Source organism: Balaenoptera physalus (assembly GCF_965194825.1).
Source record: "Balaenoptera physalus genome assembly, chromosome: 5".
In the NCBI taxonomy this organism is placed as follows: domain Eukaryota; kingdom Metazoa; phylum Chordata; class Mammalia; order Artiodactyla; family Balaenopteridae; genus Balaenoptera; species Balaenoptera physalus.
This window is the reverse complement of record NC_138884.1, coordinates 84184891-84199290: the sequence shown is the minus strand read 5'-3', so window position 1 is coordinate 84199290 and position 14400 is coordinate 84184891. Positions and strand designations below refer to the sequence as shown.

At 35.3% G+C, this 14400-nt stretch overlaps 1 protein-coding gene across 6 annotated transcripts in view; it reads left to right on the top strand.

Annotated features, from left to right (window-relative positions):
* TMEM33 (transmembrane protein 33) overlaps positions 1–14400 on the top strand; it is a 42897-nt gene that overhangs the window by 3365 nt on the left and 25132 nt on the right. For 5 of the 6 annotated variants that reach the window (XM_082464304.1, XM_082464305.1, XM_082464306.1 and 2 more), the window contains 5 exons: positions 451–545; positions 1071–1258; positions 4517–4584; positions 5539–5672; positions 10209–10292. In XM_082464304.1, the coding sequence (XP_082320430.1) occupies positions 451–545; positions 1071–1258; positions 4517–4584; positions 5539–5672; positions 10209–10292 (569 nt within the window). Of the gene's footprint in view, positions 1–450; positions 546–1070; positions 1259–4516; positions 4585–5538; positions 5673–10208; positions 10293–14099; positions 14393–14400 lie in introns of those variants that run through there. The other variant, XM_082464307.1, reaches the window with a different exon arrangement.

The window sequence follows — 14400 nt, the reverse complement described above, 5'->3', positions numbered from 1 at the left end:
CTTCCCTGGTGGCACAGTGGTTAAGAATCCGCCTGCCAGTGCAGGAGACACAAGTTCAAGCCCTGGTCCATGAAGATCCCACATGCTGCGGAGCAACTAAGCCTGTGAGCCACAACTACTGAGCCTGTGCTCTAGACCCCGCGAGCCACAACTACTGAGCCCGAGTGCCACAACTACTGAAGCCCGCGCGCCTAGAGCCCATGCTTTGCAGCAAAGAAGCCACCGCAAACAAACTTATTAAAAAAAAAAAAAACTATAGGGAGTTTGGCTTTGTTACTTAACATAGACATGAAACAGTTGCCCTAAGAGTTTACACTTAATGATCTTAAAAAAACAATTGCTACAGGGGCATTGAGACATTTTGAATAGGAATAAAACTACATAATATTAATCCTTAAAAACATAATTTGCAAGCTTAATTTACTACAGTATTTTTCTTTTTACATTCAGCAATTCTTGATGACCAATAAACTGGACACGGCAATGTGGCTTTCTCGCTTGTTCACAGTTTACTGCTCTGCTTTGTTTGTTCTGCCTCTTCTTGGGTATGTATTATACATGTTTCTGCCTTTGGTATTCACTTGTTCACTTTTTCTGGAATACCTTTTAGGTGTCACACTTGTTAAACTGCAAGGGGTTCAGGGACAAATAAAACACAGGTCTCATCCTTAAGGCACTAATATTCTAGTAATACCAACTGGAGGTATATTTTATATCATGTGTTTTGTGAAAAGTAACATCACATTGAAAATTGAGAGAAAATGGTTGTGGGGATGAGATAAGTTCATGGTTTTTTGCATTTTTGATTGTTAAAAGGAAGAATGACTGCTTTATAAAATTCAGTTGTGTATTGTACATCAACTATGCTTCAATAGAAATAAATAAAAATTCAGTTGGGTATATATATAAAGTGATGCTTCTAAAAAGGTATAGTAGGGTCAAGCAATTTTTTTTTTCTATTGACAAGTAATAGATTTAGGTATTGTGCAATTATGATGCAATTCACAAAGGAGGAAGAGACAAGGTAGTTGTTTACGTCTCATGATAACCTCTCTCCTGGTAATTTGCAGGTTGCATGAAGCAGCAAGCTTTTACCAACGTGCTTTGCTGGCAAATGCTCTGACTAGTGCTCTGAGGCTGCACCAAAGATTACCACACTTCCAGTTAAGCAGAGCATTCCTGGCCCAGGCTTTGTTAGAGGACAGCTGCCACTACCTGTTGTATTCACTCATCTTTGTCAATTCCTACCCTGTTACAAGTATCCTTTTGTACCTTTTTGACAGTGAAATTGCCTACTGAGTGTATAGGAGATCTCTTCTTATTATTTTTTGCTGCAGGAAGGATTCAGCAATGAGGGTGTTCCATGAAGCCTGGGTTGGTTGGTTTGTTGGCGCTTCATTTGCATGAAGATACATTAAGTGTAAGAATTTCTGACTCTGAAATGTGAAGTCCAAATTTTGAAGAGCTGATTGGGAATTTTAAACTTTGTATCTTTGATCTTGCCTCTTGTAAGCTTCTTTATTCGCAATGGATATTTTAAAATTCAGATTCAAAGCACAAGCCTATGGAGGACTTATTTTAATATATGTTTCCTTCATTTAATTCACACATTCTTTGGGAAAATGCCCAGATGCCTTGCCTTAAGAAAAAAGAAATCCTCAGCTCTTTCTTTCAACTCCCAGTGAGCTAGAAACAAATGGAAATTAATCAAGAAATAACTTACTTAAGCTGAGAATGGGATAATTAATCAATAAAATAAATAGAAATTAGGATTTGCTATGGATAGAGTAGAATATAAGGACACATGGATACTCTCTGGAGCCAGTGAGAATTAAATAACTCATTTGGAATTTGTATGTTTATACATTTCAAAAATATGTTGTGGGATAAAAGTACGTATTCTTAAAAAGGAGGGGAAGGGATTCTGCAGTTTGGTATGTTTGGGAAGCAATAGGTTAAACACTGTTGAATAGATTTCTTTACTGTAGGACCTTTGATATGGTAGTGTGCATTGTGAGACCTAAGAGTTATCAGTGTTCCCAAAACTTAATCATTTTAATCGGTGTCCACCCCCCACCCCTGCCCCCCCATGAATCATCCCTCAGGGAGGTATTCTGTACTTTCAGAAGTACTGTTCTTAAGTGTTCTTGAATATTTATGATACAACTGTACATAATGGAAAGCACAATAAAATAATCTCTAACACTAAATACTACCTATTTAGGTAATATTTTCTATGTTCATGAAGTATCAAATTTTAAATAGATTGTTTATAAGTTCTAAGGAAAAGAGAATAGGAGGAAAGTGGCATTTTTTTGAGCACCTATTTTGCCAGTATATACAGACTTGACATACTTAATTCTTGCAACACTCTGAAAAAAATTATGGTGAGCATTATATTATTGATAAGGCTACTGAGGCTCAAAGAGTTTAAAGTAACTTGGTGGCATCACATTGGCAAGTGAGTAGTAATGTAGGTAAAACTCACTAGGTAATTGTTGTACTACAACTGTAAATGATAAGCACATTTGTTTGGCATATCATCGGGTTGACCTGCTTTTGTCAGCCACATTCATTGAGGTCCTTTATAATCACCAATATTAGAATTCTTGCTTTTCTGAGATATAATGGGAAATTATATAGAGGTTCATATTTCTGCCCTTACTAGCTTAAAATTTCTTTGAAAAGAAAAACAAATGATAGAAGCTTTGTTTTCTAGATAATTAATGTAGAGCAAATTGAATACATCAATACTGACCTCTGGGACAGTTTTATTGAGTGAATCCTGAGACGGTGCCAAATGACTCATGACAGTGAAGACAACCTCTCTGCCTTTTCTATCCAATTAGTTAGTTGCTAGGCCATCTCTAGGGAATGTTGGAGATTAAGGATTTAATGTTCTTTAAATTCTTACAGGGAGGGGAGGGGGGAGTATGCAGTGGGAATAACATAAACTATTAATTGGCAAGAAATACTAATCTGATTGCTAAAGTAGTTGGGTATTACGTTAATAAAGGTGATCCCAAAGTCATGTTCTGATCTTTGCTCTTAGAAAGGTGTTGTATTGTCCTTTTTCTATTGTACACTTTTCACCCCTTGTGTTTTCTAAATAGTTTAAACGTAACAGTGAATGCTAAGGTTATGAATCTCTTATTAAGGATTTGTGAACTATAGAATGTTAGAGGTGTAAGACTCATTAGAAATCCCTAGGTTTGATCGCTGCAAATTCATATGACAGAAGATGGAACTTGGCCTTGGGAAATGAAGTCAGTGTCAGAGCCAAGAGTGAAACCCAGATATCTTGACTCTGAATTAAGGATTCTGTTAAAAGTGTAAAACTGTATGTGTGTGTGTGTGTCTGTATATATATGATCTCTACTCAGGAAATTGGCATTTTACTTAATTTTTATGAGTGGCACAGAAGAATTAGGATATTAATCAGAGAACATTTATATTAGAGAGTTAGGATTCTTGTAGTACTTGGCTACAGGTCAGTGTTTTACTAGCCATCTGGAACTTAGGAACCTTTGGGTCTTAAATGATGAGTTATGGTTATAATGAATTTGATACTCAGGTTATGCTGTAGTGGTCATTTCCCTCACACCAAGCTTTCAGTTGGTGTAGAAAAATATAATGGTTTATTTCTTAGAAATTGCTACTATTTTTAGGACAAGTATTTTTGCCCTTCATAATTAACTGTCTATATCATTTCATGGAAATAACTTGGACAAGTGGGGTTTTTTTGTTATCAACCTAGCAGAAATTGTTGTAAAGTCTTTTGAGCAATTTCCATTTTTCAAAAAGCTGAATGAAAATGGTATATTTTATCTATGACATAAAGCCAAACAGTGAAACTCAAGTATAAGGATTCTTTGCTCATGTCTGTAATTAAACTGATGAGACTCTCAGTTGATTAAATACAAAACCAAATATACACTATCTTTTTTATTTGTACAGATTGAGAACACATTAACTGTAAAAGCTTGATTGGAACAATATCTCAAAATAATGGGGTCCTTGTAGGAAAGAAAGAATTAAAGATCTTTAGTTGAGGAAAATTTGAGAACTACTCTTTAAACCATTACTCTATACTCTTTCCTAAGCCATTGAGTTGATGAAAGCAGTACAGAAGACTATTTTGGTATTTGAAGGCTAAGTTATTCTGTCCAGGATGGCCATTGTAGGGTTAAAAGCTGTATTACTTAACGCTTTGAGATGGCCTAGATTTCAACTTAATTTAGCCAATGTTTGCAATATTTTATCCATTAGGAATAGGTGAAAAAGCTTTTTTCACTATTCATAAAAAGAACTACGAGGTTTAAGAAATGAAAGTTGACTTTCTTCTTTACAGATTAAAAAAACCTTCATTTTATGAAGTGTATCAGTAGACCAGAAGCCATCACTGAACTCATTTTAGCAGATGCCATTTTAGATCTGTATATTTGAACATAATACATAGCCTGTTTTACAAAGTGCTTGATGAATTTTTAATGTTTTCCTTAATTATTTTCTTCAGTGAGTATTTTCCCAGTCTTGTTATTTTCTTTACTTCATGCTGCCACATACACGAAAAAGGTCCTCGATGTAAGTAAAACTGTCCTGGCTTTGTTTTTTGTTTTTGACTCCTGGATTTACAGATAGTTGACACAAATTTGAGTTTTAAGACATTTGGGCATTTGTCACAAAAAGGTCCTGTATTCCGTACAAACTTGCTCTAAATTCGTGATTTGAAAGTTTTGATATTTTTTACTGTTTAAGTTTCAATAAAATAGTGCATTTTGTAGATAAGGGGTTGTATTTAAGTTTACCCCCCAGTTCCTGGAGTAATTTCTGAAGTTTGAAATAGATCTTTTTATTAAAAAAAAAAATCATGTCTTTTTGATTTGATAAGTTGTCAGAGATCTCTGTTCTGTCAGTAATTTTAACATACCATGTGTGTAGAGTGTACCAAATTTCTTTTACACTGATGTTCAGAACTGCTACTTTCCTAAAATTTTTTCTTATTACTGGGTTGGAACATTAAGCTTAATAACTTCAGTGTGCCAGGCAGATTGACTGCATATGCACTGAAATTTGAATGAAGATATCCAAAATTTTGCCTTGTGTTGGCCTCATTCCTGTAGTTCTCGGATCACAGCAGTAATTGGACTCTGTAATTTCTACCTTTAATCAACGAAGGAGTCACAGATACTTTAACTGTATTTCTGGGTAGCCAGGTTTTGTTATGGTTGGAGAGAAATAACCACTACTTTTCTTGAAATAATCTAATCTTTCTTAAGGAAGATAAAGTGTCTATGAATGAAAAGGACTTTTATTGAAGTTGTTTCTCTATTTAACTCTACAAATATAGAAAATACAATAAAGCAGGAAAATACATTAACTTTTGTCCCTAAATAATTTGTAAATTTTTATATCATCATTTTCAAATAATTGTCTTTTGGTTGTGTTGTGTATTGGATATGCAATTTATCTAAAGAAAGAAAATAATTGATCGAAAATGCTTTTGTTATTTCTAATGTTTGTTTTCTTATGTTTTAGGCAAAGGGTTCAAATAGTTTACCTCTGCTGAGGTCTCTCTTGGATAAATTAAGCACTAATCAACAGAATATTCTGAAATTCATTGCTTGTAATGAAATATTCTTGATGCCTGCTACAGTTTTTATGCTTTTTAGGTAAGAATAAAAATATATTTATTTTAGGAGGCTGGTGTTTAAGTGAACATAATAAATGTGTCAACTCAAATTTTATCCTGTTTACATCTGTTGAAGTACATACTGAGATTCAGAGCTTAGATGGATCTTAGCAATCATCTTTTCACACGATAGTAGAGAACCTGAGAGTATAGTAAACTCCTGTAGTTTACTATGGTAAACCTAGGCATTTGTCTTCTTTATTGTTCCTTGTGATTTATCATTTAACATTTTGAAAATTAATTTCAGAATAACTATTTTGAAAGAATCTTAGGAAGGCTAGTTTAGTCCGTTCTAACATTATTGAGATGATTTGTCCCATACTAGAGAAAAATCTGAAAAATTAAGGTCTGGTATTGTTAGTTGCTTACTGCCACCTCCATATTTTGTTTTTATGTTAATTATAGAAGGAATGCATGAATAAAGAAAGCCTTCCTTTTAAAAATAGAACATCAGGATAGTATTGACCTCTCTATCTATATTCTTGCATTTAAGTTTTAAAACCACATTTCTGCCCAGATTATTGCTTTTTCAATTTTCAGTTTCTCAAGTAATAGGACATTACAAATAAAAGCTAAAATACCATTTGACTGTGAAGCCTAGTTGCATTCTGTCCTCTCCTTCCCAGAGCTAAGGAGTTTGATACATGTACATGTATGTAGTTCTTTTAAAGTACTTACACAGATGGATAGAAAATATATATTATTATTTTATGGGTGCGGGGCTTTGTTTAGTTTTTTGGGGGTTTTTTAATAAATTTATTTTATTTTTGACTGCATTGGGTCTTCATTGCTGCACGCGGGCTTTCTCTAGTTGAGGCGAGCGGGGGCTACTCTCCGTTGCGGTGTGCTGGCTTCTCATTGTGGTGGCTTCTTTTGTTGCGGAGCATGGGCTCTAGGCGTGCAGGCTTCAGTAGTTGCAGCACACGGGCTCAGTGGTTGTGGCTCGTGGGCTCTAGAGTGCAGGCTCAGTAGTTGTGGCACACAGGCTTAGTTGCTCTGTGGCATGTGGGATCTTCCCGGACCAGGGCTCAAACCCGTGTCCCCTGCATTGGCAGGCAGATTCTTAAGCACTGTGCCACCTGGGAAGTCCCTTTGTTTAGTTTTTATTTTATATCAAAAGCATCAATTGTCTGCATCTTGCTTTTTTCGTTCATACAGTATGTTTTCGTGACCTATTTATATGACATTCATATTTCTGGTTTGTTTCATTTAATGGCTGTATAGTGTTCCATCATATTATGCTACATTTTATTACCCATTCCCCTGATGATGGCCATTTGTTTCCAAATTTTTACTTTTCCAAATGTTGATGCAGTAAACATTTTTTTACCTGTCTGCTTATACTTTTGTGTGCGTCTGTACTTTTGCTGAGTCTAAGCTAGGTGCATTTTATATTTAATAGATCATACCAAATTGTCCTCTAATAGGTCTGTATTATCTGTTTTCCATAATCTCATTAATTTGTAACAAACTTGTTTTTGTCTATGAAATATTTCATTTTAATGTTCATTACCTTGGTTAACTAGTAAGGTTTTTATATACCTGACAGTTACTCCTTTCTTCAGCAGTCTTTCTTTAAGCTGGTAATAGAGTTTTCTAGATTTCCTCATAAATGCATCTGTACCATTCTTATAAATAATATCTTCCTCTGAAAACTCCAGGATCACCACATGTTGCTTAAGTTGTGGGGTTCCAAACTAGATAATATAATCTAAATAGGGTCCTGGAATGATACAATGGGAAGACTTCTTATTGGGTGTTTGGGAGCTAGATTCTGGTTGATTTGACCACTAACTTAGCCTTCTGGGCCTTGATTTTCTACACTTAAAAAATTAGTAGTAGTTGAAATAAGTAATTGCCAAAAATCCTTCTAGTTGTAACGTACCATGAATGTTAGGTATAGAATTTGATTCAACTCTATTTGTCGATTATTCCACTCTGAAATTTTCACCCTAGAAGTTAGTTCATCTCTTTTTTGTGATCCTGATCATACACTTAAACATTTTAATTGGTAAAAGGAACCTTTTGCCCTCTTACTTTCTTGCTCATTTTTCTGTTTCTTGGGTCATCTGGTCTTGAGTCACACGAGGTTCTGTGATTTGTTTCATGTACCTGGGTGAAAGTTAAAATGTAGCTACCAAAACTAACTCTTTATGTGGAGGTAATTGGTGACTATATCTGAAACCTCCAGATTCTGGTTAATAAACAAAATAATTTGTTCTCCTTTTAGGTAAGCTTAAGAGAATTATAATGAAATGCTGAGATGCCATGCACACTTAAACAAAAACCTCATTTTGGGGACTTCCCTGGTGGCGCAGTCGTTAAGACTCCGCCTGCCAATGCAGGGGACACGGGTTTGATCCCTGGTCTGGGAAGATCCCACGTGCCGCGGAGCAACTAAGCCCGTGAGCCACAACTACTGAGCCTGCACTCTAGAGCCCGTGAGCCACAACGAAGAGTAGCCCCCGCTCGCCGCAACTAGAGAAAGCCCACGCGCAGCAGTGAAGACCCAACACAGCCCCCCACCCCGAAAAAAAGCCTCATTTTTGGAACTGTAGTAAATTTTTTGTTGGAACACCAAGTTTTGACTATATTGGTATATTAAGTCAATTGTGCTACTTAATCTTTTATTTAAACACTTATATACAAGTTGATTTTAATTTTTAAGATTGTAAAGGAAATGAGAATTTACCAAAAATATTTAAATAGGGGAATCACTTTGTTATTCTAAAAAATTAAAATTAAGTAATAAAGTTTTATTCAATCCCTAATAAGAAAAGCTATTAATGTTTCAAGTGTGTCACTTGACCACAACACAAACTGTAAAATTAAAAACAATTTTAAGTCATTATTCCTTAAATGCTACCTTTCATGGTAGAAGCACAGTCTGATATTAGAAGGCTTTATTAAGTTAAACTTGTAGCTGTAATGCATAAAGCTCTGTATTTAAAAGTGAACATTCTATGAATTTTCTTATACATGTAGTGTATGAGTTTATCTTACATATACACGCACACATGTGCAAAGACAAGTAAAAGGATGATCGTTGTAGTTTTATTCATTAGTAGAGAGCCTGTTACCTAATAGTACATGCATAAGGTGGAATATTTGAAGCTGTGAAAAGAATGAGGTAATTTATGTGTTGTGATAGGGGATGATCTCCAAGATATAATAAGTTTAAAAGTGGTTGAGAACTGTGTAGGGTATTCCCCATTTATATTTTGGGATGTGTGTGTTTAAAGACATGTATATTTCTTTCTGCCTCAGTTTCTTCATCTTTAAAATCAGAATGATAATACCACTTCCCTCCTAGAGTTAAATGGTTCAGTGCATTACAAAATGAGCACTGTATGTTAGTCATTATATACACTTGTTTATGTAAATTTCTGGAAGGATGTATTAGAGACTGCTATGACTTTGAGGAAGAAACTAACTTGGCTGATGGAAAATTTGTTTTTCATTGAATATTCTTTTCTACTTACATTTTCTGTAATATGTGAATTTCTCAATTTAAAGAGTTAAAGTTTTATGTCATTTATTGGGGAAGGTGGATATAACATTTAATTATAAGTTTGTAATCGTGTAAATTTTTATTATGACAGTAATATCACAAAGTTTAGGGAAAAAAAGGCTAAAAAAGGGACTTCCCTGGTGGTCCAGTGGTTGGGACTCCACGCTTCCACTGCAGGGGCCCAGGTTTGATCCCTGGTTGGGGAACTAAGAATCCGCAAGCCGCACAGTGTGGCCAAAAAAAAAAGGGGGGGTTGGGGGTGAGGGGTGGGACTAAAAAAATTTAACCTAAAAAACAAACCATATTTAGCATCTTAATGCATTTATTCCCCAAAAATGTTTTAAAATATAGTTGTAGTAATATGTATAGCTTTATATTCTGCTTTCTTCAGAGTTACTGTGTAGTTTTCATAGTCAAGATTTTAAGTAGTTGCATACCAAGTCCGTCAAACATATGATTTACTTAGCCCTGCTACCTAACTATCCATGTTAGTTTGTTGCTGCATTTTATCTGTAGTTATTTTAGTGAATATCTTAAGATAGTTTTTCCTAGGAAAGTATTCCAGACTTAGAATTTCATAAACATATATATGACTCTTGAGGTATTGTCATTGTTTTTTAAACCAAGAAAAATAAATAGTGTAGGCTATGTAAATTTACTAGTGACCCTGTGTGGTTTTATTAGTTTTCTTATTTGCTTATATAAAATAAATTACTTTTCATTTTAAATATCTTATAAAGTTTTAAAACTTTATTATCAATTATTAGTGGTAATTGTTGAAACATTTATTTAATATTTGCTGATTTATTTAAAAGCTTTTAAAAATTTTAAAAAAGTAATACCTACATGAATACATGAATAACTTGGATTTAGGTATGATAGATATTACTGTGACCATTTGATGAATGAAGACACACATTCTCCGATTAAATTGCCTTTAAATTTTGAGAGTATACATATGAATTGATGATGTGTATTTATTGCCCTTGTATTTGTTTATTTCAGTGGTCAAGGAAGTTTGCTCCAGCCTTTTATATACTATAGATTCCTTACTCTTCGATACTCCTCTCGAAGAAATCCGTATTGTCGGTAAGCTGGTGATTAGTTTAAACCTGTTTTATTTATTAAGAGTATTGTGAAATACAGTATTTGTAACTTTTAAGAGTTGTTTAACTTTTATGTTAGAATTTAGAAGCAAGCAGTGTTTTTGTGAATTTAAGTTCTAGGCCTTAGAACTACCTAGGATTGATGAGGAGGTGGTTGTACTTCTTTTCAGACACTAAGACTAGACTTTTCTCGACCACTTCTAAAACAGTGCTAAAGCTTAAGGAGTTTTAAAATGTGTAGGACATAAGTCCCACTCTCAAGGCACTTTCCTAGTTGAAGAAACAAAAACACATGTCAAATAATAAGAAAGGAAGCAGTAGTTTAGGATATGGTATTCACGTGTCACTCTATGATGAATTGTGATGTTTATTCTACTATATCAGTACTATAGTCCACAACAGGGGAGAGATCATTGAGCCAGAAGAGAGAAGAGCCCAGGAAAGTTTCACAAAATAGAGATTTTAATTTGTTCTAGAAGGATTAAAGCCTTTGAATAGACAGAATAAGGAAAAGCATTTTAGGTGGGAAAACAGAACAAGTTCAGAGGCAAGAAGATAAAAGCAGAGTTTAAGGGGCATTGAGTAGACCTATTTGACTATAAGGGAAATTTGAATGGTGAGTGGTTGGAGCAAAGATTTAAAAGGTATATTGGAGCCATATCATAAAACTTCTTGAGTTTCAGGGTAAGAAGGATAGCCTTGTACAGAATTGTTTGGAGTGGAAAAATGAAGAAGCAGAGAAATATTTTAGTAAATTATCATAATATTGAGGAACGGAGGCTTAAATTAATGTACAATAAATTATGCCTTCTGATCTCAAAAATTAGAAGAAAACAAAAATGAATAGCTGTTTTTTTTTTCTTTTTTTAAATTTTATTTATTTATTTATTTTGGCGGGCTTTTCATCGTGGTGGCTTCTCTTGCGGAGCACGGGCTCTAGGCGCGCGGGCTCAGTAGTTGTGGCTCACAGGCTCTAGAGCACATGCTCAGTAGTTGTGGCACACGGGCTTACTTGCTCTGTGGCATGTGGGATCTTCCCAGACCAGGGCTCAAATCCATGTCCCCTGCATTGGCAGGCGGATTCTTAACCACTGTGCCACCAGGGAGGTCCCCGAATAGCTGTTTTTAATAGCTTCTTAAATATGTTACTCAGATACTAATGTTAACATAGTTTTTGTTTTCACGTTTAAAATAAATTCATCATGTAATAGAATTCAGCCAGAAATTCAGTGAGTGTGTTAGCATGATCTCTATTATATTTTCACAAGCAAAGTAAAAACTGAATTTGAATGCTGGTCCATCATTTGCCAAGCTTATGACTTCAGGCGAATTACTTAAATTTTAATTTCTTCACTGACAGAGAGAAAAACCTCCTTCTGGAGGTGAAATGAAGTAGTGTTTTTAAAAGTGCTTAGATTCTATTAGGTTCTTAATAAATAGTTTATTTTTCTTTTTTTATGCTTCTGATTCTCCTTTGAAGGGGTTTTTATGCTCTCACAGACAATGTCTTTTTCACAGTACTTCCTAAAATAGAGCTTATTTTCTTTAGACATAGGTTCTTAATGAGTTCCTAGTCAAAGATAAACCTTTAATTTTACTTGATTCCATGAGTTTTTCCCTTTTTCTTTCTGGTTCTTGTATTCATTTTAGACATTATATTCTGGTTCCCTACCCTGGCATCCAGTGTTCATCAGTAGATTTGTTTTTCTCTGCTTCTTTATTTCCTCTTCTTCTCTGCTTCTGTTTTCTCCACATATCCTTAAATCATATCATCACCTATAAAAATGTAGAAGTGTTCAGCGGAATAGAAAAGAAAGGATAGCAGTGCTATAAGATAACACAAATATGTGCTAATAAACATCTCGCATTAGCACACGTTTTAATCAAAACAGTGGAAAGGTAATGGAAAGTATTTGGGCTTATAAATATTGATAAGCAGGATATAAAACTACATTTTCTACACTATACTTTTTTTTATTAAGGGTTATGAGACAGTCTATATAGCCAGTTTGTACCATGTTCACTTACCACGACATTTATTCTCAAGTTAGTGGTATGAGTCCTTTGTTCCTGTCGAGTGTAGATTGTGCAGAGCTGTGCTAATAGAGCAGCCACTAGCCACATTTGACCATTTAAATTTAAATTAATTAAAATTTATAAAATTTAAAACTCAGTTCCTGAGTCAACACTAACCATATTGTTAAGCGCTCAGAAGCCATGCGTGGCTGATGGCCACTGCATGGGACAAACAGATGGACATTTACATCACCACTGAAAGTGCTGTTGTTTATGCCAGGGATAGAACCATGAATACGAGAATGAGGCATGCCTCATCGGTAACCTGAAGGGGTTTAACTAGAGTGTTTTCAGGATGCCCTCTAACTTGATTCATTAGCCTCATTTATTCCGAAGACAGTGATTGTGTGTTGATGATAACAAGTTTAATGTGGGATTGAAATACCTGCTTTCTAGGGACTTAGAGCTGAGTGAATTAGATAGCTACATAAGTCAGTGTGATGATGAAGGTGCTGTGAAGGCACAGAGTGCAGAGGGAGACAGATGAGAATTCACGGAGGAGGTGGTAATAGAAGGCCAAGCCTTCTGAAGTCTGAGTTCTGGCATGTGGGTGCCTGAATGCGCTTGGCATGCCAGTAGTTGTCACTTGAGTTGAGGAAGTATATAGGGAAGTAGTGAAGATCTGTGCCCAGAAAGGGAGACAGGAACTAGATCATGTGGAAGGGTTTGGGCTTTATTCTAAGGTAGGAAGAGCATTTGAAGTTTGTAATGTGGAGGGGTTGAGAACACGATAAGGTCTGATTTAGAAATACTGTTCCAGAAGATGGATTTCAGGCTCACCAAAAGGACAAAAAGACCAATTTGGAAACTGTTAGAGAAGTCCAGAGCCTGAACTACTTCAGTGGTAAAAAAAAGGGATAAATTTGTAAGCTATTTAGGAGGGTTGGAACTTGGGGCTTAGGGAAGAAGAATAAGATAAAGAAGACCTCCAGGTGTCTGGCCTGGGAACCTTGGAGAGTCATGAGTAATGCGGCTGTCACAAAGATAGGAGATACAAGAGGAAGGGCAGGTTTTTAGATAAATGTGCATCTTTCCAAATTTTCTTCCTGTTTTTGTGTGAGAGTGTATTACATCCTTTTAAAAAACAGATTATTGCCTTCTCCTAACCATAAAAATAACACAGAGCATACAAGAAGGTAGAAGTTGTGTCTTTATGTAGGATGAGTCAGCACATAAAAATTATGAACAGCCAAAATTATCCTTGATGATTCTTTAAAGCACTTATAAATTACAGTACAGTATACATGATTTTGTGTCTACTAACCTGTACAATATGTGTGATGTGTGTGTGATTACAGTATGTAATAAAGAGTACTTCATAGGCAAGTGGCACAGTTAAGGCAAGGTCGTGATCCACAACCAGCCTGGGCTCAAAACAGGCAGCGTAACATGGGCATCATGGCAGAGAGTGGTAGGAGATGAAGCAGGAAATTCAACTGAGACAGGATTGCAGAAGGCATGGGATGTTGAGGAGGTGGGATTTAGTCTGAAGGCAAACAAGAGCTTATTTGATCAATGGAATGATCCAGTTGGGAGGTAACATTTATTGAGCATTTTCTGTGTTGTCTCATTTAAACTTCACTATGACTCCAATAAGTACATAACCCCATTTTTCAGATGAGGAAAGCTCTAAGAGGCAGTATGTTCTTTTAAGGAAATAGTAGGTAGGATTGCTCATATTATATAATTTTCACTTTCTTGGTCTCTTTTTTAGAACTAGTTGAATTTGCCTAAGTCAAACGTGAAAATTATGTGACTCAACTGTAAAGAAGATACATATAATCCCTAATCTCAGCCCTCAGAGAGAGCCATTTATTAAATGATTTTGTTGAATGATTTTTTTTTCCCCAAAAAAGTAAACAGGTGTTGATTTGGGGAATTTTACTTTGTATGTTCCCTACAGTGCATCCTGGTTACTTCTTTTACTTCTTCAAATTCTTTAATGGCTGTGGGGAAGTCCTTCATTAGCATTTGCTCTTGCCTTACGTTGCTTTTTCATTGGGTTCCTGAAAGAA